This window comes from Saccostrea echinata, unplaced genomic scaffold, assembly GCF_033153115.1.
Source record: "Saccostrea echinata isolate AGI-Se365-2 ecotype Australia unplaced genomic scaffold, CSIRO_AGI_Sech_v1 ptg000077l, whole genome shotgun sequence".
In the NCBI taxonomy this organism is placed as follows: Eukaryota; Metazoa; Mollusca; class Bivalvia; order Ostreida; family Ostreidae; genus Saccostrea; species Saccostrea echinata.
This window is the reverse complement of record NW_026889826.1, coordinates 1,000,758-1,025,388: the sequence shown is the minus strand read 5'-3', so window position 1 is coordinate 1,025,388 and position 24,631 is coordinate 1,000,758. Positions and strand designations below refer to the sequence as shown.

General features: G+C 33.6%; 2 protein-coding genes across 2 annotated transcripts; one reads left to right on the top strand and one right to left on the bottom strand.

Moving 5' to 3' along the window:
- Positions 1-623: 623 nt before the first annotated feature.
- On the bottom strand, positions 624-11,765 carry LOC133176634 (cleavage stimulation factor subunit 2-like). The gene is made up of 11 exons (XM_061311736.1): positions 11,647-11,765; positions 11,175-11,253; positions 7,226-7,430; positions 4,739-4,846; positions 4,507-4,626; positions 4,142-4,228; positions 3,842-3,875; positions 3,078-3,188; positions 2,293-2,582; positions 1,153-1,227; positions 624-844 (listed from the first exon to the last, which is right to left on the bottom strand). The coding sequence occupies exons 1-11, from the start codon at positions 11,714-11,716 to the stop codon at positions 725-727; spliced, it is 1,299 nt and encodes a 432-aa protein (XP_061167720.1). The 5' UTR covers positions 11,717-11,765; the 3' UTR covers positions 624-724.
- Positions 11,766-16,263: 4,498 nt separating this feature from the next.
- LOC133176640 (probable mitochondrial pyruvate carrier 1) lies at positions 16,264-19,963 on the top strand (the record flags this gene model as incomplete). The annotated part of the gene is made up of 4 exons (XM_061311743.1): positions 16,264-16,288; positions 16,658-16,738; positions 17,226-17,358; positions 17,940-19,963. Coding segments are annotated over 4 exons (429 nt in total), but the record flags the coding sequence as incomplete, so codon positions are not given.
- Between the last annotated feature and the right edge of the window lie 4,668 nt (positions 19,964-24,631).

The window sequence follows — 24,631 nt, the reverse complement described above, 5'->3', positions numbered from 1 at the left end:
ACATATCTTTACTTTGTAGTCTCTTTTTAGTCCCCTACCGGTGAAACCAGAGGGGACTATAGGTTTCCTCTGTTCGTCCGTCTGTCCCACTTGGTTTTCCACACTTTTTTCCTAAAATGCTTGCAGATATCGAGCTGATTTTTGTTATGTGAGTGTATCTTGTTGAGTTACAGATCAAGGTTGCATTTCTTTCCGCTTCATTGATTTTTGACAGAATTACAGCCTTTTCAATTTTTAAGGGTTTTCCGCAATTTTCTTCTAAACACTTTCAGATATTGAGCTAATTTTTGGTATGTGACTTGATTAGTTATAGATCAAGTTTGCATTTCGTTCCGCTTCATTGATTTTTGACAGAATTATGGCATTTTCAATTCTTAACGGGAACCAGATTACACTTGCCGGTAGGGGACTAGTATTGCTAATGCAATACTCTCAGCATGCTTGTTCTACTCTGAGAGAGTGCCAAGATCTTTCCCTTCATATTTCAGCCATCATCTGGCTTGGTACCCCTTGGTCTATGTTTACCATTCATTTGAATGAAACATCAACATTTTAGTCCATTTCATGACAAAATGAAATCTTTATTCATTAATGAAGAAATGAATGTTCAATGAAACATATGCTTTAAATTCCTTAATTGACAAAGAAAAAGAATGTAGGTTTTTAAGAGAGTTTTTAAGAGAGTAGACATGGATCACTGAGCAGTGAAGTTAGTATCCACGGTTCACTGAGCAGCACTCTTCGAGATCTGCTCCTTGAGAATTAGGATGCTCTGTCTCTGTTCTGGAGGTAACATAGCGATCTGTTGATCAGTCAACTGTAACACCTGCATAATCAGGGCCGCCTGGGAATGAAATGTTAAAATTTTATTAACAGCAAAAAAATCTCTTTAAAAACATAAATAATCTTTTGACTTAATACAGAACGTATTATAAAAGGCATTGAAACAAAACAATGACATTCAAGTGCAAAATTTGAAAGTACATGTAAAGCAACTACAGTGTGGCTGAATCAAACATATCTCTTTGCAAAAATCGAAAGCAGTTGATTTGAGGCCTTGAAAATTTTGAGCTTGTTTCATTTTTATTTTGTATGCCAAGTTGCAGAACTTGGTTTTTAGACAGCCAAAGCCACCAGTTTCCTTCTGCTTACTTTTTCCTGATCCTGTGGGGAGATTTGGGCCCCTCCTGACAAGTTAGGGAGTCCTCCCGTCAAACCACCAGGTCCCTGGAAAACCAGCCAAGAATTAAGACTTTGTCTAGTATTTTGACACCAAAATCCATACAATACTTGTGTACACTAGCAGAAGTATTAATATATAAAAGAGTAGATTAAAAAATAAAATAAGAGAGAATGGGAAATTCAAACAATTGTTCCTGTCCATCAGATATGAATGATCTATCAGCATCGTGTTATTAACTTTGAAATATATGAGCATTGTAGAAATAAAATGTAAAGCATATTAGAATAAAGTATTGCAGAATACAGTTATACACAATTACAGTGAAGACGCTTATAATGAAGTGATGCTTACATTGAAGTGATTTTCATTCCCCATGGTTTGAAATATATTGTGAATCTAACAGATATAACGAATTACATTTATAAAGAAGCAAAATTGACTGTCCCTAGCACTTTGTTATAAGTATGTTTATTTGTATACAGTAACCATGTAATGTCATTGTCTTCTTTACTGACAAAATGCATATCTCTCCCAATCTTGTATATTCTTGGTAAGCACAACCCCCTACAAACCAATTTGTTATCATGTCTTGCCCTAAATTTACAATCCCAAGCGAGCGGATAATATTTTACTTTGAAATCACTGTGTGAAAATATGTTACAAACCAAAATAAGTGGGGTTTTTTGGTTTTGTAAAATATCAAAGATTGTCATGTTTACTCCTTTATACAGTGGATATAGTTTATAGAATATTGTTTTCATATCCACAGTTGTGGAATCATAGTTGTGATAGCTTTTTGCATGAATTTGATCAATTGTGGATTCATGCATGTTAAAAAGTGTAAAACATAAAATAGCTATGTGAAAAACATGTGATAAAAAGAATTTCCCATGGTTTGTGGTAAGATATGACTTTTCATCCAACTTGTGTGTTTTTATCCCCTCACCAAGACTTGACGATAAAACATACTACTCGTTTGATAAAAAATCATACACTGTATCTAACCACAAACCATGGGACATTCTTTTTAATTCTTTGTTTTTTTTCAATGTGTTCTTACACCCCTACATAATCTATGGAACACAGGTTTATTATCTTTAGCCACTTACCAAGAGCCCTGTCGGTAACCTTGGCATAGGTGCAGACTGTGTGGTGGTGGGCATAGGCATTCCTGGGCGTGGACCCATAGCTCGGGGATCTCCCATCATGCGCGGCTCGCCCATCATTCTGGGGTCTCTGATCTCTGGTCTCACACCAGGTCCCATGGGCTGCTGTCCCGGGCCCATGGGCTGTTGTCCTGGTCCCATGGGTTGCTGTCCTGGGCCCTGTGGCATTGGTCCTGGCTGACCGGGTATAACCATATTGGGACCTGGCCCACCGGGCATGCCCATGTTTGGACCTGAAAACCAAAGAAAAGTTCATTTAAAATATTTAAAAAAACCTATAATATTATGATGAAAGGTACTCTGCATGATTGCTATTTAACATACATCTGTATGATGAAAAAAATCTTTTTGAATGATTATATGAAAAGATAGATATTTTCTATAAACTGAACTGTTTTCCAAAAAATATTGCCTTTTATTAATAGTTCGATTTAACAGGAGACCTGATTACTGCAGATTCCAAATCTATATTCTGGTAGAGTTTCATGCATGCAATTGATTTATTTCAACTTCAACTTCGTACTTTAATTTCACCTTTAATTATCAACATTTATGTACCCTATCAGTATAGAAGTAGAATTATACTCCCTTGAGAAGTTGGTTTTATTTTTTTTTTTTAGACTTTTGATCCTTTCTAATGTGCCACATCTATAGATTTATTCATTATTACCTATATAGCCAAAGAAAATCCAAACTATCTATAAACAGCTCCATGTATTGACACTTACGTATCATTGGACCCCGTGGTCCCATCATGTCTTGACCCGGCATGTTGGGGTTCATTGGATTCTGTCCCACCATTCTGGGTCCTGGTCCTCCAGGCATCTGAACCTGTGGACCTGTTCAGGTGGGAAAAAGAAGGAGATTTTAAGCAAAAATACATGTACCACTCTAAGGCTAAAATTCAGTTCAAAGGAAAAGGCTTCATTAACACCCAGAAAATGAAGTTGATTTCTCAATTTCATATACATGTGTTATTCAAAGGCTGAATTTTTAACTGTTATTATTAATTTTTGTTGTTGACATTAAAGGACCCTCTATACACTAGAAGAAAATATTTTTTGGACATTGAGAAAATTATAGTGTGTAAAGGTGTAAATATTGGGCTTATCTATCATATTTTTAACATAGGGTGCCTCGCATTTACCCCCAGGAAAAATGTTCAAAGACAATGAAGTACTGATGAACAGAAATTACTGTTGTTTACTACAGTGGACAAAATACCTGCAAATGAAGTGTTCCATCTATTCCTCTTTGCCTATTAAAGTTTTATGAATGGTTGATTTGATCACAAATTAAGTAATAAACTGTACATTCCAATTTACTTTATTCTTGATCAAAGGGCAGATCACTCTATCTGCATTAAAATACCACAAAATCAGAACACTTTAGTGTGCAGTGTATAGAGGGCTCTTAAGACTTAAAAAGGTCATAATGATCTGATTGTGATGCATTTCCTCTGTGAGCTTAAAAAAAACCTGCAAAAGTTTACCTGGAATTGGTCCTGGGGCTGAAACTGGCTGTACCTGAAATGAAGAAAATCTACTATTTGAACTTAATACAGTTCTCAAAATCATTTTCCATTTTTATTCTGTATACCTATGACAATTTAAAATCTCTTATATATAGTACAAGTTTTAGCAACTGTTTCCTTTTAAAGAAATGTATTCATTTCACAAGACAAGCATTGTGCTTGCTATGATTGTACATGTGTGATTAATAGTTATACTGAATTATCTCTGACAGTCTTGGAATAACTAGAGTGTTCATATTTGATAGGCCTCTGACAAACCTGAGGAATACTGAGGGGTATTGAGATAGGTACACTGCTGGGCACACTGGCAGGGGGGATCTGTTTAGTGTCTCTGTGCAACATAGCCTACAGTAATACAAGTCATCAATATGGTTAAACACTGTGAAAATTTTTGTAGTATTAAATTTTTGTTTATAAACCCCTATGCATGGGGGATATTTCTGTGGAAATAAGGGAAAATAACTGATTTAAAAATATGTTTAATTTTGAGGCACTTCTCTGATCACAAAATTTGAAGAAAATATGATCACTAATTTATCTGCACATGTAAGAAATTCAAATTTGAACATCACAGAATATAAAAACTATAAATTCAGTTATTTTTATTGCCATAGAGATTCTACCATGGCCACTTGTGGGTCGACAATTTTCATGACAATCTGAGCCTGCAGTAATGCGTAGGCCAACTGTGGATTTTGTAGCAGCATGTTCCTGGCCTCCGTCGGGTTGTTCTGGATACATAACTGCAAGAAAGAAAAGATTTTACTGAGCTAAATGAAAATTTACAGCAAAAAATTCTATTGGAAAGTACTAATTTGTACCAAAGTATTGTGAATATTACATAAATGGAGCTACCTTCATCTGTTTCATGAGTTCAAACATCTGCTCTGGGGGTAGACTGGCCACAGCTTTGGAGATTGCCTCTGGAGCCTTCTCTGGCTCCACTGGGTCTCCATAGGGACTCTGTCAAAATACAGAAAATGATTCAAAATTTAACAATAAATATTCAAAAATTAAATTTTACCCAAACAATGCATCTAACAGTACATTTATTTATCATTTAATTAACCTCACTTTCAGCTGACAAATACATCTTATTGGCACCACCCTGCCATCATTGAAATGAGAAATGAATCTCATTTCTATTAGTACCCTTTTGTTATCCAAAATTGAATGCGAGATTTACTGGTGTGACAGAATGTATTGTTTAAAGTAGTGTTGTCAACGAGTACCCGGTTAACCGTTTAATTGTCGAATGATGCAAGTATCGGTTAGTAAAACTGCTACTCGGTTACTCGGATTTATTGAGAATTTTATAAAGTAAATGAGTAGGAATAATGTATTTTTGTTTATAATGTCCCCATTTTATTTACCGTCATTTAACGTTAGTCTCGACCTAGCGTTTTACAAATGTGAGTGATTTGTTTTGATTAGTATTTCACAGTTTATCTAATTGATGGCTTTGATTGCCAAGGGGTATACAAGTTTTGAAGACTTGATTTAATTATAAATACCTCACATAAACCTCTGCTAGTCCACAGTACAAGATTAAAGAAGATGCCGTCACATGCATCAAAATATTTTCAAAAGAATGGCTGAATTTATATCCGTGAGGTGTAAATTAATGTAAAATGGAATTAACATACACGGGTAGCATAACTAATATTCTTAAACACCTCAGACTGAAGTTTTCATGTAGCTGTGAAACCAGCGATATATAAAACGCAAACAGCCAACAATTATGGGGTGTTCGAGAACAAATTTATTTAGAAGATATTATGTGTGTTTGTAATTACAAATAAAGTTCATATGTAGTGCATTTGTGTTTTGTATATACCGATATACAAATAATAAGATAAATATATAGATTCTGAAATTGTAATGACATTTCATACAATTTACATTACAGATGACTATATATATACTGCGAACAAGAATGTTTTGATTTCTAAAGAAAAACCTTCTGAGTAATAGGCTACTCGATCGGTAAACTAAGTGAGTAACCGGCTACTAAAAATCGTCCGATTTGACAACACTAGATTAAAGGTTGTTAAACTTGAACCACATTCAGTTTGCTATTTGTAACACTTATTGCACTGTTCACAGCACAAACTGCTTGTGTTAGTTAAGTGACTTTGCGAGTGTTGCTTTCTGATAATGAAACAGATAAATATCAATGGTTGACTTTGAAAAAAATGTCTGAGTAAGAGCTCTTAGAGCCTACTGAAATTTTAAATTCTAATTCCCTGTCTAACATACTCTCTAGTTCCTGGGGCATCATTAACATGTTAATTTTATCCTCACGCACTGAACATCCTTTTCTAAAATACTTGTACTGTAACCAGTACACTGGGACTAAAAAACTGTACACAAATAGTGGAATTAGACCCAGATTCCTCCAGAACTTGCTGTTGACAAGAGGGACCTGTTTGTCCCTCCCAGCAACAAACTTGCAAATTTCCAATTGAAGGACAGATCTTCCAGAACATAGTGGCAAATCTGCCATGCCTGTTAGTCATGTAATTCAATATCATTATTGTCACTTGTTCAAATGTCAAAATCTTCTACATCATAATTCAAACATTTTCTCTAGTCTTCAACTATAGTCCTTTTGTAACAATCCAAATCTATGTCCAATAGCAATGATAAAAAGTGAAAGCTGTTGTCATTTTGTATTGCTTTTTAATATCCAGCAATTTTTTTTCCCACAAGAAGTTGTTTTTCTAGTAGCTAGGTCACTGTTTACATGCAGGCCAGAGACACATTTATTGCATTTGGGGCTGTCATATATTACATTCACTAAACCCTCTTCATTTAACATGTCAAAGTGTTGTTCTTATATTTCTAATGGAGTTCACCATAACAGTTCAGCCCATCTTCACAAAATACTAGAAAAACAGAATCACTGGGGAAAGTTGTCTTAGATTGTTACAATTACCTCCCATAACTTAATCTCAGTGTATATCATTTAATACACACTTGTATTTCTTTTTTTCATTGATGGGAATTGAGAAAAATTTAATTGGTCACTTTTTAGTTTCATTCTACAGATGAAAGTGGGGGGGGGGGGGGGAGATTAAAATTTTAACATTGTTCCACCCCTTAGAATAACTGAATTATATGTAGCCCTTAAGCCATTAAGTTCTATCATCTGATATGCATGGTAAATCTACCATAGGCTTATTCAAAAAGCATATGCAAGATTGACCATGGGTTTCCAATGATGTTAAATTTTTATAATTACAAATTGAATGGTCTACTTTTGCATACCCTTATATCATGTATATTAGCTTGCATTAAAAATATCTAATTTTTAATTGATCTAACATAACATCATCTAACCTCCATGATGGGACCCCCTAGTGCCTGCTGTAATCCCTTCATTTCATCCCTATTCTGCTCCCCAGCTGCCACGCCCACCCTCAGAGGCCGCCCATTGAAATCATAGTTGTTCAAGTTCCGCATGGCACTCTGGGCGGTTTCCACATCCTGGTACTCACAGAATCCATAGCCCTTTGGTTTCCCTGTCTCTCTGTCATAGACTAATCTGTAACATGTATGTATAAATTCATTATTTCACATTACAACAGTTCTGCTAGTCCACAACTAATCTAAACCAAATGACGAAAAAAAAAAAAAAAAAAAAAAAGGCATAAGATTGAACACTCTATTGCACTTACAATCCAGTACATTAAAGAAAAGGTGCATTTTAAAAATATTCCCCATGATAAACAGCAAATCCAGATATTATCTTTGTATTAAAAGTTGCTTTGCCTCTTGCTATCAAAAATTTCCCTGCTTTATCTTTTGTATACATGTGTATTCATAATGTTCAGCTCTGTGGCAATGTCTATATATGATAAAATAATGATTATAATTACTAATTAATGATTTAAAAAAAAGCTTTACAAAACTGTAAGAATAAGCACTTCTTAAACACACCAGACAACACAGATTTGGTACAGCTGGTTTTGTTCTATGAAATTATCTCATATAATGAGGAAATAGAGAATGAATGAATGAATCAATGAATGAATGAATGGTTTGATGAAAATATTTGCCAGGGTCCAACACTAACATTTATAGGCTTTAGTCTGGCCGGACTAGTGCTTCTTTACTTTAACTAGTCTGCACGCGATTTTATGAGTCCGTCAAAAAAAAAACATCAATGTTCTTTAACGGTTAATTTAAAAATAAACATTGCAATGTACATTTTATACTTTTTTAAAAAATAAACAAAGCATTTAGGTGAAATGTTTTATTCTAAGATTCGTTGAAATCTCGCGATCAGGAATTATGATCATATTCCAGATCTTGTTCGTTTTTCTATATACATTACATCCAAACATCCGACATCTTTCTTTATGTGTCATACTAAGTCATGATCGCTAAACTGTTTAATTTCATACCAATCAGTCCTAAAATTAAGCGCAGAATTGACTCTGAATTACCTAACTTCCCGCTAAGAAGCTAAAAATACATGTGGGGTTTTCCAGTGAAAGTAGTTGAGAATCGGACATCTGTAATTTTTTGATTTTTTTCCAGAAATTTTTATTAGTCCGCTTGGACTTATTAGCCACGGATTTTATTAGTCTGAATGAAAATGTATTAGTCTGAGACTAAAGGACCATTGTTACTGTTGAACCCTGTTTGCAATATACACTACATGATTTTACTTTCATGATAATATGTAACAATTTTTCTGTAATACTGTACATAAAAGTCAGAAATTATAACAGCATGAGTACAAATAGAGTAAATACAAGAGGCCCATGGGCCACATCGCTCACCTGAGCACATTGGCTAGGCTAAAGCACAAATCAGTCCAGTATTGAAAAGATAACGGGGGGTGGGGGGGGGGGCTTGAATTTTAAACTACCTGATGATGCTTCCATGTCAAAATAACAAATGGCTTTGTTGTACTTGAGAAGATTTTAAAAAATATTTCCCATATATTCCTTTGTAAAAATTTGATCCCCCATTGTGGCTCCTCCCTATCCCAGGGGTCATCATTTGAACAAACTTGAATCTACACTACCTGAGGATGCTTCCATATCAATATGACTAAACATAGCTTTTCTGTTCTTGAGAAGAAATAATTTTTTCTATGTGTTCTTATGTAAAACTTTCGATCCCCCATTGGGCCCCACCCTACCCCCGTGGTCATCATTTGAACAAAATTGAATTTACACTACCTGAGGATCCTTCCATATCAAAATGACTAATCATGGCTTTGCAGTTCTTCATCAGAAGAAATCTTCCTATATATTTCTATTTCAGACTTTCATCCTCCATTGTGGCCCCATCCTACCCCAGGGGGTCAACATTTGAACAAACTTGAATCTACACTACCTGAGGATGCTTCCACATAAATATGATCAATCAGGGCTTTGCTGTTCTTGAGAAGAAGATTTTTAGAGATTTTTCCTATATATTTCTATGTAAAACTTTGATCCTCCATTGTGGCCCCGCCCTACACCCCGGGGGTCATGATTTGAACAAACTTGAATCTACACTACCTGAGGATGCTTCCATATAAATATGATCAATCAGGGCTTTGCTGTTCTTGAGAAGAAGATTTTTCCTCTATATTTCTATGTAAAACTTTGATCCTCCATTGTGGCCCCGCCCTACACCCCGGGGGTCATGATTTGAACAAACTTGAATCTACACTACCTGAGGATGCTTCCATATAAATATGACTCATCATGGCTTTGCTGTTCTTGAGAAGAAGATTTTTAAAGGTTTTTCCCATGTATTTCTATGTAAAACTTTGATCCTCCACTGTGGCCCCGCCCTACCCCCGGGGGTCATGATTTGGACAACTTGAATCTACACTACCTGAGGATGCTTCCATATAAATATGATCAATCAGGGTTTTGCTGTTCTTGAGAAGAAGATTTTTAAAGATTTTTCCTATATATTTCTATGTAAAACTTTGATCCTCCATTGTGGCCCCGCCCTACCCCCGGGGTCATGATTTGGACAACTTGAATCTACACTACCTGAGGATGCTTCCATAAAAATATGATCAATCAGGGCTTTGCTGTTCTTGAGAAGAAGATTTTTAAAGATTTTTCCTATATATTTCTATGTAAAACTTTGATCCTCCATTGTGGCCCCGCCCTACACCCCGGGGTCATGATTTGAACAAACATGAATCTACACTACCTGAGGATACTTTCGTATAAATATGACTCATCACGGCTTTGCTGTTCTTGAGAAGAAGATTTTTAAAGGTTTTTCCTATGTATTTCTATGTAAAACTTTGATCCTCCATTGTGGCCCCGCCCTACACCCCGGGGGTCATGATTTGAACAAACTTGAATCTACACTACCTGAGGATGCTTCCATATAAGTATGACTCATCACGGCTTTGCTGTTCTTGAGAAGAAGATTTTTAAAGGTTTTTCCTATGTATTTCTATGTAAAACTTTGATCCTCCATTGTGGCCCCGCCCTACCCCCGAGGGTCATGATTTGAACAAAGTTGAATCTACACTACCTGAGGATGCTTCCATATAAATATGACCAATTAGGGCTTTGCTGTTCTTTAAAAGAAGATTTTTAAAGATTTTTCCTATATATTTCTATGTAAAACTTCGATCCTCCATTGTGGCCCCGCCCTACCCCCGGGGGTCATGATTTGAACAAACTTGAATCTACACTACCTGAGGATGCTTCCATATAAATATGACTCATCATGGCTTTGCTGTTCTTGAGAAGAAGATTTTTAAAGGTTTTTCCAATATATTTCTATGTAAAAATTTGATCCTCCACTGTGGCCCCGCCCTACACCTGGGGGTCATGATTTGAATAAACTTGAATCTACACTACCTGAGGATGCTTCCACATGAATTTCATCTTCCCTGGCTTTGTGGTTCTTGAGAAAAAGATTTTTAAAAGATGCTAATAATTTTTCACTAATTCTTTATTATCTCCCCTTGAAAGAGGGTGTGGCCCTTCATTTGAACAAACTTGAATCCCCTTCACCCAAGGATACTTTGTGGCAAGTTTGGTTGAAATTGGCCCAGTGGTTCTTGAGAAGAAGTCGAAAATGTGAAAAGTTTACAGACAGACGGACGGACAGACGGACTACAGACAAAATGTGATCAGAAAAGCTCACTTGAGCCTTCGGCTCAGGTGAGCTAATAACTCAGGGTGGTTCCTGCAATGACAAAATATTGCTTACTTTGTCCAAATTATACACTTGATTGATTATTTCAGAACAGGATCATTGCCCTAGGAGTGACTTCCACGACACCTTGAGGACAATCTTGATGGGATCTTACCTAAAACTCACAACTGGACCAGCAGCAGAAAATATTTCCCTCAACTGTTCCTCTGTTGTCTCATAAGGAATATTACCCACTACAAAAATTAAAGCATTATAATTTAAAAATCTTTATTTGGGGACATTTTCATTTTAAATTTTAGGTACATGTATAGCCCTAAATTTTTCATCAATGGTTAAACATGTAAATCAACTCACACACTACTACAAAACTTTAAATATCAGGGGTCTCGGACCAATTTTTGGTACGGTGGCTAGGCCATTAAAATTTGGAAATTAAGCAACATTTTGGGGATAATTGGGAAAAATAACTTACCATTAAAACTCATCAGCTGCTCATTAAACTGTTTTTGTTGTTATTGTTGTTGTTTTTTTTATTTGTTGAACAAATTCGGATTACTCATACCTTTATGATTACATGTATCTGGTCAAAAGTTTGTAATTTACAGTATTCGTGTTTCATCACTTACCAAATACTGATCTTTGGGCTCTTTCTGCTGAAGTGATAGGTGCATTTGGATCATTTTGCATGTGCATCATTTTCAACGCTTCAGATTTTCCTTTCTGCTTTGAATGCACCCTAATAATAAATCCCGAGGACTTCCAAAATTTTAGTCAGTCTGGTACATCAAGGCGTTTGAATCTACCTGGAATAATACTATAAGTACAAGAACGCAAGTAAGGTCAAGGCAGCAAAGAGACACAGCCGATACATACCTGCGATAATAAACTTAAGTTTACAAAGAAAAAAAGTCATAGACCGTCAATAAAAATCTCGAGATGGCTGGAATGTCATGGAGAGCATATCTGACAAGGTACATTTTTGGAACGGCAATTTTTGAACACCAGTGATTATTGTATGTCTATTTTTTGCATGCATCAGTACATATGTGCAAGTACACAGGTACAGTCAGCATGCTGTCAGTGCATGTCAATATGTGTCTCGCAGAATGAATACCTGAATATATTTATAGCTGTTGCAGTGAAGCATCTGACCAAATACAAAGGTTGCTGATCAGACTGTGCCCAGTCATTCAAAATAAACCACACTTAACCAGTTAACAGGTCCAGCACAATCTCCCGATTTAGCTATGTAGCTTGAATTAACTATATAGCTTTATTAAGCTATTTAGAATAGCTTGATGTAGCTATTTTATCATACCTTTTTCTTGAACTTGCTATTTTAGTTAGAATGGACAAAAAGTCACTCCTTGGTGCAGTGATAGTTTTCAACTGTGAACACTTCTGTATAGACAATCATGCATGTAAAAGTCTTATCATAAAATTGTGTCGATCTCTCCTTGAGAGACATTGAATTCAAAGTTCTAAAAGTTTTGGGGCTTATATATAAAGCAATTAATTAATATGTGATATTACAGTTACATTTGTACTTCCTTATTGACATATTATAAAGAAAGTAAATTAATTGATTGGTAATAATTCAGCATAGTGTGAAGCACTTATGCTTATCCAAGGAGTGTTGGTAAAATGGGTAGGCAAACCCGGGCCGGGCAAATTAAAAACCGGGGCTGTTCAGGATTTTTCAGTTTTCCGTCTTAATACTTTATTAATCAAGCTGAAATTTTCAGATTATGTTTGTTATAGGTTTATTTGTATTCGCTGTAAAATTTACATTGAAATACTTGCTATTTCAGATTTTATCGGCGATTGTTGTTTTCCAAGTTGGTAAAATGGGTAGGCAGTAGTAAGCCGACATTTTACGATTTTTTGGACATATTTGACAAAAAAAGCTAATAAACTTATGAAATATTCTAATGTTTAACAGTATATCTAAACTATTTTTAATTATTTCTTCCTTGAAATGTGTTTCTGTTGAGTAAAATAACACGTTTTTAGAAAAACCGGGTCATTAAAACCGGATCCGATCACTCGTTACAAACACGAAAAATCTGAAATACTTGTTTATTACATTTTACTATTGTCACCTGGAAAAAAAACTCTATTTAATTTATTTGTTGGATGTTTGTATTTAAATTTTATTGATATTGAAAATATTTTAAGAATCTTGACATATAATTATATGGATATTAATACAAAGTCTTGTGCCAAACATTAATCATGTTAATCAAACATAATTTAAGCTGCTTGGGATAACAAAAGTGGCTTGTTATGTTCATTGGGGAGAGGAAGTTATAAAGAAATTATGTTGATGAACTTTTATTTAAATACTACCCACGAGTTAAGAGCTAGACAATACCACAAAGGTGTAGGCTTACAACCTGAGAACCCCCTATGAAACAAGGTACGGCGATATCATTATTTCGGAATTTTCAGGTTTGTCGCGGTTGATCGGATCCGGTTTCAATGACCCGGTTTTTTATGAAAATGTGTATTTAAGCATAAAAAAGCATTTCCCAGTAAAGAAATAACTATTTCTAGTTAATACACATTGTTATACATCGCAATAATTCAAAAGATTACTTGTTCATTGTCACATTTGTCAAAATACACGTAAAATATTGACTTGATACTGCCTACCCATTTTACCAACTTGGAAATCAGCAACCGCCGATAAAATCTAAACTACTGAGTGTTTCAAGGCAATTTTTACAGCGAATACAAATAAACCTATATCAGACATATTCTGAAAAAATCAGCTTGATCGATGAAGAATTAAGACAGAAAATCGAAAAATATCGAACAGCCCCGGTTTTTAATTTGCCCCGGCCCGGGTTTGCCTACCCATTTTACCAACACTCTTATCCAAGCTTCAATGCACACAAGGTGTTACACAGTTATCCAAACAATGGAAATACATCTTTTGCTTAAAAGTATTTAAAAGCTGCAATTTCAGAACTACCTTTGATTTGGATTGCTTTTTTGATAGTCCATAGTACATATATGAATAATCAAATACTGTTGACTTTTTGTCTTATATTTCTTATAAAAAATATTTTTGTGAAAAACTGCACATAAATAGCTCTATCAAGCTATTCTGAATAGTATATATTTAATTCAAGCTATATAGCTAAATCAAGAGGTTGTGCTGGACCTGCTTAAGCAGCATCATGAATAATGTATACTGTTAATAATATTCATTTTTAGCCAAGTAAGGGGAGACTGGAATGAATAAATACTTTAGTCTGTCCTGATTTATTTATACAAAGAGGTGGTGTTGAATGCAGAGGTAAACTATCCAAAAATTTGACACAGCCCTCTGTCTAACAATTAAAGGATAACCATGCATACATAAATAATCAAATCAGATACATGTATTGAGATCACATGTGTAAAATTGCATCATGGTCCAGTTAAAAACTTAAATTCAGTAATTCTTTGTTATGTAAATCATCAGTTTATATATATTTTTTGCTTTGTCTTCCTCATATTTCTCATTTCATAGACCAATTGTTTATTGTCAGATTATTAATGATGTTAAGATTGCAAAGAGTAAGTGTAATAGTTTGAATCTCAGTGTTATCGGTGATGAAGCTTGTCTAAATTGTCTCTGAGTCTGTCTTCCTAATTTTTATGGTGTACATGGACTGGCTCCAGTAGAGGATGATGAACTCATACAAATGTGATGAACAGAACTTGCATCTGATTATAATCTTTGTTCACCATGTTCACTCAGAGCACAACAGAAGAACACGAGTATATAAGCACTGGACCACAGGGGTGTGCAATTACAAAAGTTAGTTAATAGCCCGTCGGGCTAGTGGCAGTAACAAAGTTACTAGCCCGAGGTTGCCAGTCACTAGCCCATTAACTACCGAAAACAATACATGTATAACAAAAAGGTTAAAAAAAACCATTTAAGTTGAAATAAATAAAACAAATAATGGTTTTCGTTTTGTTATTGTCAGGTATTTCTCCCTATTTTATCGACTATAATTATTATGTCACTGAAACGACTGGCGATAGCAACACACAAAACATATAGGTTAAAATATACGTATACTTTCGTTTTAGATTTACTAGCCCGACGGGCTAACGCAGTATATATTTATGATAGCCCATCTCTAAAATTGGTAGCCCCGGGCGTCGGGCGATGGTAATTGCACACCTCTGGACCATTAGTGTCAACTTGAATCTCCTTGATTTTGTTATTATGTAGATCTATATGTTGAGTTGACAGGATACATAATGTAATGTACTGGAAATTTGAATTATGATAGAGAGATATACTGCATATGATGTTAATCCAGATATTGTCATTGAAACTTGTGTCCCTTTACAATGAAATGAGAAGTTTAGACCTGTTCAATATTATCTTGATTTATTCATTTATTGAGATTTAATAGCAAAGGGTAAAAAAAAAATAGTAACTAAAAATAATTATATATAGTAATTACAAATAGTGATGAAAAGGTTTCTTGATTTTCTTACTCCCTTAAGTGATGAATGTGTCCACCACTCCACCTACATAATTTCACTCCATTACCTTATAAATTTAACAAGGTTGAATATGTACTGCAGAGGAAACTTGTGTGTCCAACATTTAGGAGAATAACCTATCGGTGACAATGCTGAGTAAAGTAATACAATATAAATATCACATACAAAAATGAGGGGAATGTCGTGATTAAAGATTTTTGACCTTATAATATTGTGAATAGTATGAAAATAACAGTTCGTTGTGCTGCCATTGATAATGAAAATACAGCATTATGAAACGGCTAATAGATACATGTACTTAAACCACTTATTTAGGTGAAAATTTTTGTCAATGTTTTCTACAATGCCTTTTTTTCCTTTTCATATTTACCTGGATTGTTACCATTACAGTACAGTAAGTAAATTCAAATATTCCTTTCGAAAATCACATTTTAATAAAACTTGAATTCTTTGATTTTCAAATTACTTAATTTAAGCAATTGAAAGGTTCATAGTTATGTTCTAGGCTATGTCTAACAAATAAGTCTGGAAATAAAAAGGTACATGTACAGAGAGAGTAATTTCTCAGGAAAATTTTCTTGTGAAGTATGAAAGTATAACCATCTCATATTTATTACTATATACATGTATTACTGATTCTGGAATGTTCAGACTGATCTTTAAAATAATGGAGATCCTATCATTTGTTTTATTTGTTGAACATTTAATTTAATTTAACTTGTATTATTTACTTGCAGCATTTTTGGGGACCAGGTATGCAAATAAATTACTTATTTCAATCAAACATATTTATATTGATTTCTGAATTGACTATCAAGTACTAATTTATCTCTATAGATATGTTCACTTACCACATTTTTTATCCCCCCCCCCCCCCACAATGTTGGAGGGGATATAGTAATGTGCTTGTGTGTGTGTGTGTGGGGGGGGGGGGGGTTTGAGGTGGTGTGGGGGTTAGTGTGGGAAGTGTAACAAAAGTTACACAAGTAACAATTTATATCAGCTAGGATCAATATGCTCTTTTGGGAGGGGATGCTACACTTGAGGTGCCCTTGTTTATGATCATTTTTTAATATGTTCAATTAATGTGATGTTTAGTAAATTGATGCTGTTGATTTTCAGTTGCAAATTGGGCCATTCCTTTGGCAGCTATAGGGGATTTCCAGAAAGACCCAGAACTGATCAGTCCTTTTATGACCCCAGGTATAAAAGTAGAAAAAAAATGGCATGCTTGATATTCAAATGTGATCTTGGATATTATATGAAAACTTATCATTATATGCATAACATGAATTAAAGTTGCACATATTATTCCTAGCTTTATGAACTGTACATGTGTGTGCTGAAATGAATTCAGGCAAGCATATCATTTTTATTTTTTTATTTTTTTTGCCTGCAACCTTCACCTTTGCTTCAACTTTAATGTTAAGGTAGTTGTCATACCCAGATATTAAAGATTCAGTAGCAATATGCTATATATGACTGAGGAGGACAGTAAAACTTTTTTGGACATTTTCTTGGCATATGACAGTACCATACAATTGCATTAATTATTAAAGCTTGTCAGTTTTTTTTTAGCAATTGCTAACACCTTGCATTTACCTTCAGTGCATGTTTAATTAAGGTTTCACATCAGTAAAATAACAACTGATAAGTTCAGAAGGTTGATTTCTTTCATTTCTTATTTCAGCCCTCATTGGTTACTCATCTGCATTTGCGCGGTTTGCTTGGATGGTCAAACCTCGTAACCTGCTGCTCTTGGCCTGTCACATGACCAACATTACTGCTCAGTGTGTCCAAGCCTGTAGATACATCAACTACTTGTAAGTTGAAGTGTACAGTACAAACATGTACTGAATACGTCATATACTTGTCAGTCTAAGTCTGAGTCTATTCAAGTGCATAGATACATCACCTATATGCAAGTATCTCCAAGTTTGAAGGGACATCAACTACTTGCAAGTCAGTTTAATTTCTCCACTACATATAAATAATGTGGTCAAACCTGTAGAAACATCAACTGGTGTATGATTATATATTATAATAGTCCTATGAATACAGGTGTATGATTCTGATAAATACATAAATCACTATCTAGTTAGTCTTTGAGGCCAAGTCTATATGTAAGTTGTTTAATCATTTTTAATTCAGTGAAGTCCTCTTGTCATATTGCAAACTAATTACTATCCTTCTGTTATGTATTTTTAGAAAGTAAATAAGACACTAAAGTGTAATTTATTCAATGCAGATTTGAGCATTAAAAAAGTTAAGTTGCAAAGTTGTTTTTTTTTTTTTTTGCATTATATGCATATTTTTTTTTAATTAACATGAAATACCTTACTGAAAATTGAGAAAATAATTTAACAACCACTCGGAGGATAATTCATAGGTATTTTTTCTGCAGCTACCTGACAAAGCCAGAGGATAGAAAGAAGCACCATATAGAGATTGTAGAGAAAGAAATTCACTCTCATCCAGAGCAGTACCCCAAAGTCCACATCAAAGACCACCCCTCCCCCAAAGAACAGCTGGAGGAGGTCAAGGAATTCGACGCAGCATACAAACTTCCAAAAGAGACACCCGTCATTACTTAACTTAGATGTCTCTTAGATGAATTTAATATCAAAGGATTTCTAGATTCTTATTTATCTTAATTTTTTGAACTCAACTTGTTGATAATTTAAGAGATACCATTTTTTAATATGGGTTTTCACAGTGCTAAGAATAGAGCAATAAAAAAATGAGAAAAGAAATTATTTATTGATAATGTCTTTTAAGAGGCAATATTCACAAAATTACAGATATTTTAAGTTTGCTGTTTTGAAATGTATGTTATACAGTGTATATATATACTTTAATCTCTGTAGAAAACTTTTTTTACAATAGTAAAAAGAATCAGGGTATAATATTGTTCAGAATAAGAAATTTTGGTGAAGATCTATATACCGGTATATAAACACCTATCCCTGTGATATTTAAAATAATACATCAGTGTGATTTACTCAATAAACTTAACCAGTTTTAAAATAACTAATACATCTAGACTAACTTTTGTTACTTAACTATTGTTATTTATTTTGTCATATTTAGTTGCCATCCAACATTTATGTTAGATAGACCAAACTAAATGGGATTTTTTTGACCCAGTTTGATGCCAGGAGTTTTTCTGTTGTGTTTTCTTTTCTTTTTTGGTTTATGCATAAATGTAATTTGTGAGGGATAGTGTGAAAGGCTCTTGCAAATTGTTAGCATTAAAGAAATGCTAAGCAAATTTGTTGAACTGTAAGTTACAGTAATATTTGGATGAACTGCACTCAATTGAGCCATTGAGGTATACAATTAATGATTTAAATTTATTTACCACGCCCTGTTGTGTCCTAAAAAAAGAATTGTACAGTACAAATATCTTGCATATTTAGTTATTTACTCAGAAATATAGTCTTCAAAATAATTCTTTGTGCCATGCAGGTAAAATTTGATGGAAAATTGATGTTTCTAATTCGTTCAGAATACTAGTACAATCATACAGTATTTTCACAGTAGATTTTGGTGTTCTGTGATTTCTATCTTGAGAGTTTTAGTGTCATGTTGATAAAGAGGGGTGTAAATAATGGTATAAGTAAACAATGAAAAATTAAAGCAAAATTGATGAATTCTCAGTTTAATGAATAAAGAAAAAATATAAATAGCACATGAAGACTGCCAAATCACACTGACAGTATTAATACTAGAATGGTGAAGGGCATTTATATAAGCAGAATGTAATCATTTAAAATGAAAGTAAATGTCCAATAAAAATATAACTCAACTGGGAAACTAATCAATTTCAAATTATTTTTCAAACAAGTTGCAATTTATATACACATACTATTTATTTTCATGATCTAAAATACATATCAGTTGCTTTAATTAATATATATGTATTTTCTACACATTATCCACTAATAACAGAGAATATCAAATTCAAGATGAAAGCAGAATCTCGAGATTATGTTTATCCACCATTTTATATGTTATAATTCTGATTTACTGTCTTCCTGGGTTTTTTTTTCTGAATCAGTTAAAATGTTGAAAATGATTTTTATGACAATTTAAAGTAAATATTCAAATGTCATATAAGAAACAAATATGTGCATTTTGTGGTTAATCATTACTAATACAATCAGACTTGGTACAAAATGGCATTTTGTATATGTAAATAAACTTACATATATGTACATGAAAACTGTACTTGTCCAATTGACAAAGGCATTGCTCAACTGCAAATTTTGAAAAATTGTACAATGTAGCAAGTTTTGGTGAGTTTGAAAATTTTTATTTTATATTCACCAGTGTATTAGTTTGGTTTTGTGTATACATATATACATTTAAATCTCCTGTTGACTGTATGTTTCCACTGTTGAACAATAAATAGTTAGAGACCATTTAGTTATTTATTTATTCATAACAAAAAATTTAAAAGTTTTGGAAAAACATTCATTTAACACAATATCCATGTCATGCAGTGTTTGAGAGGTAATATGTTGGTGTGTAACGAGTGTGGATTTGAACAAGAGAAAAGACTGCATCTAATAAGTGAGTAACCTCATCAAAGTAGAAAGAGCTTTAAAATGGAAGTGTTAGAAATGCATATGGATGAAATTCTAATAACAACAAACAAAAGTGCACATTATGACAGGAAATGTAATGAACTTATTATTTCTTATGTGTTATTCATTTCACATTGAGGTTATGCAATAGACAAAGACAAAACAGTTATTATGGTTTTGTTTGATTAATATGGTACATGTATTGGGCAGTTATTAAAACTTTAAAATCATGGATGCCCTTTTCATCTATAAAAGTAAGTTGGAAGATTTTTTTATGTTGTTGATCTCCATGCAAAATACAAACAATTAAGGACCTGAAACATCGAAGGTAGGATCAGGTGCCAAGGAGGAGTTAGCATCCCCTGTCAACTGGTTACACCTGCAATGTGCCACATGTCATAACTGGGTAATTGGAGAAATCCGTAGTCGATTAAGTTTAAAAATATTGGCCAAAAAATTTTTACTTTAATTTTGAATAATTTTGATCATTCGACCTAATGACAAATTATATTTCTAAACATTGTATTGACCATAAAATTTGAAAAACGAGATTATTGTTACTTATATACATGTATCATCATCTTATTTGTTAATAGGCTGGCTCATTTCAGAAATACTTGGAACATGGTCCCTTATGTCGAAATAACTGGGAGATGGAAATCTCAAATGCAGATGAATATATATATTGTTACATAAATAATGGAACTTTACGATAGGAAAGTTGAAGTTGTCAAGTTCAATATCATGAAATTTAGGTGTTTATTTGCGATCAATATTTTTCTGTAGTAAAATCTCCAAATATGAAACAGGGTTGTCAGTCTCTGTGTCTTTTATTCCTAGTTGATTGACATATATTGAATCAACTTATGAATGAAAATGAGTTTTGTTTATTGATAAAGTGTCGCGATAATTAAATGACTATTTGAAGGCCACAGCAAAAGACTTCTTCTAATGTATAAGTTATTCAATAAATAGTTACGATCAGTCATATATATATCGACTCTATATATCACAGTGAACTAGAAATAAAAGACACTATAGAGGCTACCGCATCATTTAAGAGTGTCAATATTTGATATAGACGATAATAGCCAAACTGAACTGTATTACATATACAGACGGGATGCCTTCATCTTTCCAATGTCAATTTCCCTTAATTATGTACCTAAAGTATTCCAGGATCACCTGCATATATGGTGTTTAGTGCCTCCCAACTGATTCGATTCGCAAGAGCCAAGGCAATCTACTGATCTTGATGTTAGAAGGATTTCAACAACTCTGTTTAATGTCAGATTTTCAGAAATTCTACGGTTGTTAAATTAATCCTGTTTGGAAATACAACCTATCATTGGGTCGTATTTTGTCTGACCTGTTTCTTAGCATTTGTTATACGTCATCTTTTTTGTACTAACCTTGTCTAAGGAGTACTCGGTCTACATTATCAAAATATAGGGCTCATGTCGGGTTTGGGATGCAAACTCCTCCTAGGCACCTGATCCCACCTCTAAAATTTCCGTTGGTCCGTGTTTAATGTCTTTAAGCTGTTCACGGATTTTTATTATTTGTAATCGTCAATTCTTTATAAGCGTGTTTTACTGTACAATTATACCTGTTTTCGACTGGGACCATATCGTACAATGATCGTATAACTAAGCTAACTAATTATTATTTGTTACTTCTGAATTACGAGATTTAGAAAGATAGATTTTCTTATCTTATAAACACAAGATTTCATCATCCATACTATTCTTTTTAGCTCACCTGAGCTGAAAGCTCAAGTCAGCTTTGTCTGTCTTCCGTCCATCTGTAAACTTTTTATATTTTCGACTTCTTCTCCAGAACCACCAGGCCAATTTCAACCAATCTTCCCACAAAAAAATCCTTGGATAAAGGGAACTCAAGTTTGTTCAAATGAAGGGCCATGATTATTAAGCATTAGTAACAATTTGGTGGTCTTTTAAATTTTTCTTCTAAGGAACCATAATGGCCAACAAATTATGAGAAACCTTCATTACTTAGTGTAGATTCAAATTTGTTCAAATCTTGACCCCGGGGTAGGAAGGGGGATCAAAGTTTGACATATTAGGAATATATAGGTATAAATCGTTTAAAAATCTTCTCAAGATTAGCAAAACCATGATTAGTCATATTAATATGGAGGCGTCTTCAGGTAGTGTAGACTTAAGTTTGTTCAAATCATGACCACTGAGGGTAGGGTGAAAGGTAATGGGGGTCAAAGTTATTAGGTAAAATTTTTTAGAAATCTTCTCAAGAACAGACTAGTCTTAGACTTCTTGGAGAAATGCTTTTTTTAAAAATGGAACTCGATTTGATTTCGTTGGTCATTTGCAAAACTATGTCATTAAAAATCATTCTGATTGAGTACACAAGTACTCCGAAGTTGATATTAAAAAGATGATTGAATTTCTGATTGACAATATCTATGTAGTTTTTGGGGATCAAGTCTTCCAACAATCTTTCGGAATTACTATGGGTACTAATTGCGCCTCGTAATAAACAGACCTATTTTTGTATTCCCATGAACTAGGATATATTTAAAAACGTCTACATGAAAATGAAGAAGTCTCTTGCTGTGGCCTTCAATAAAATAAACAATACTCATTTTCATTTCTATGTATATTCGATATTTCCCTTTGAACTCAAAATAAAAGATGTCACATGTACAGAGTCTAACACATCTGTTTCATATTTGGATATTTTGATAGAAAAAAAGATGTCAATGGTAATCAAACCAAACTTTATGATAAACGTGATGACTTCAACTTTACTATCGTCAACTTCCTTTATTTATTTTGCAATATACATGTACCATTATCACCTGCATATGGAGTTTATGTCTCTCAGTTGATTCGATACGCAAGAGCATGTCTAAAACGAGACAAGCTATTGACAAATAAGTTGATGAATCAAGGATATCAACAGTCTCGTTCAAAGTCAACATTTAGCATATTCTATGGTTGTATGGTTGATACAAACAAGTACATGTACAATCTATCATTAAGTCGAATGTTGACTGACACTTTTTATACGAATTGTTAGGTTATTATTTTTACTTTGAATTGTCAAGACGAAACACTAGCCATTAAATTTTCCTTTTTCGCTGTCCTACTGAATGAATTAGTAGAAACGACAGACGAGTATCCTCGGAACATATAGATTGTTAATAGAACACATAATGTGACTTTTTTAATTACTAGAACTGCAAAAGACGTGCTCTTAAATTAAATTATTCGGACAAAATCCTGCAAGAAAACAAATGAATCCCTCGAAGCGAGGAAAAAGATGGTTTGAAAAGGACCTAGTGTTAAACAAAATATAAGACTAATACAAAATCTTTACTTTATTGTTAACATTTAACGAATTTAAGACTATAAAAGGAATGTGAGCAGAAGAGTACATAGAAATAAAGGTCGTAGGAACAGTGATTAAACACGGTTTACAATAATATATACATACAATGTACATGCACACGTCTTTCTCTCTCTCTCTCTCTCTCTCTCTCTCTCTCTCTTTATATATATATATATATAATTACGTTTGCATATATGTACTTTTCGAAACACAGTGATTGGAATATTTAATATAATGCTAATTAAATATTTGATTTTACGAATAGATTAAGATGATAAACTTTGTAGTAATGATTTACATGCAATTTGTTTATAATTTCAGTTGTATTAATGATTTCGTTGAAAACTTAAACCAACCGAGTATATAGAAATAAATTTTTTCCCAAAACCCTGCATGTCTTCTATCTATTCTGTATAACAATATTACAAAAGTGTTATGAAATGATTAATGCCAAAGACCTGAGTGTGTGTTCAGTGAAAATAACCTCAACAGGCTTTTACGCAGGTAGATACAAAGAATATTGAACTCCAAATTTAGTATCGTGTAGCAAAGCTAAATTTGTGACGTTAGCTGCTCTAAAGAAAGACAACCAGAAGTCTCTGATGAGACTGTAGCTCTACTGGTTGTACTTATAAAGGAAGATAAAAGTACGTAGCACTTGGACTTGAAACTTTGCAACAGCAATAAATAGAATAATGATCCATGGTTTAGTCTGTTTTTGTGGCAAGATTTATTGCAATCAGAATAAAATTGCAGGAGGAGTAGTCTTTAAAAATAATTTTACAGAAAATTCGATTTAAGTAACCATGGCAACATCATTCAACAAAATCAAAAAGCAATAATAACAATTATGTATCTTAGTGTTGTCTACTTGTATGCCAAGTTATACCGAAATCAGACAAAACATGTAGGAGGAGTACATTTTGAAAGTTTTTCAAAAAATTTCTATTTTAGTAACCATGGCAAAACCGCTCATCAAAATCCAAAACTGGTATAGAGAATTATATATCTTAGTGTAGTCTACTTGTGTGTCAAGTTATACTAAAATCAGAACAAAACTGTAGGAGGAGTAGTCATTTTGAAAGTTTCTAGTTTCTAGTAACCATGGCAATACCGTTCATGGAAATCAAAAACC

Bases quoted from the DNA above. Each gene is read 5' to 3' on its own strand.
- LOC133176634 (XM_061311736.1), bottom strand. From the start codon at position 11,716: ATGATGCACATGCAAAATGATCCAAATGCACCTATCACTTCAGCAGAA. The intron at 11,254-11,646 runs GTAAGTGATGAA...TAATTTTTGTAG, and splicing joins AGCCCAAAGATCAGTATTTG to TGGGTAATATTCCTTATGAG. The intron at 2,583-3,077 runs GTAAGTGTCAAT...TTTGGTTTTCAG, and splicing joins ACCACGGGGTCCAATGATAC to GTCCAAACATGGGCATGCCC.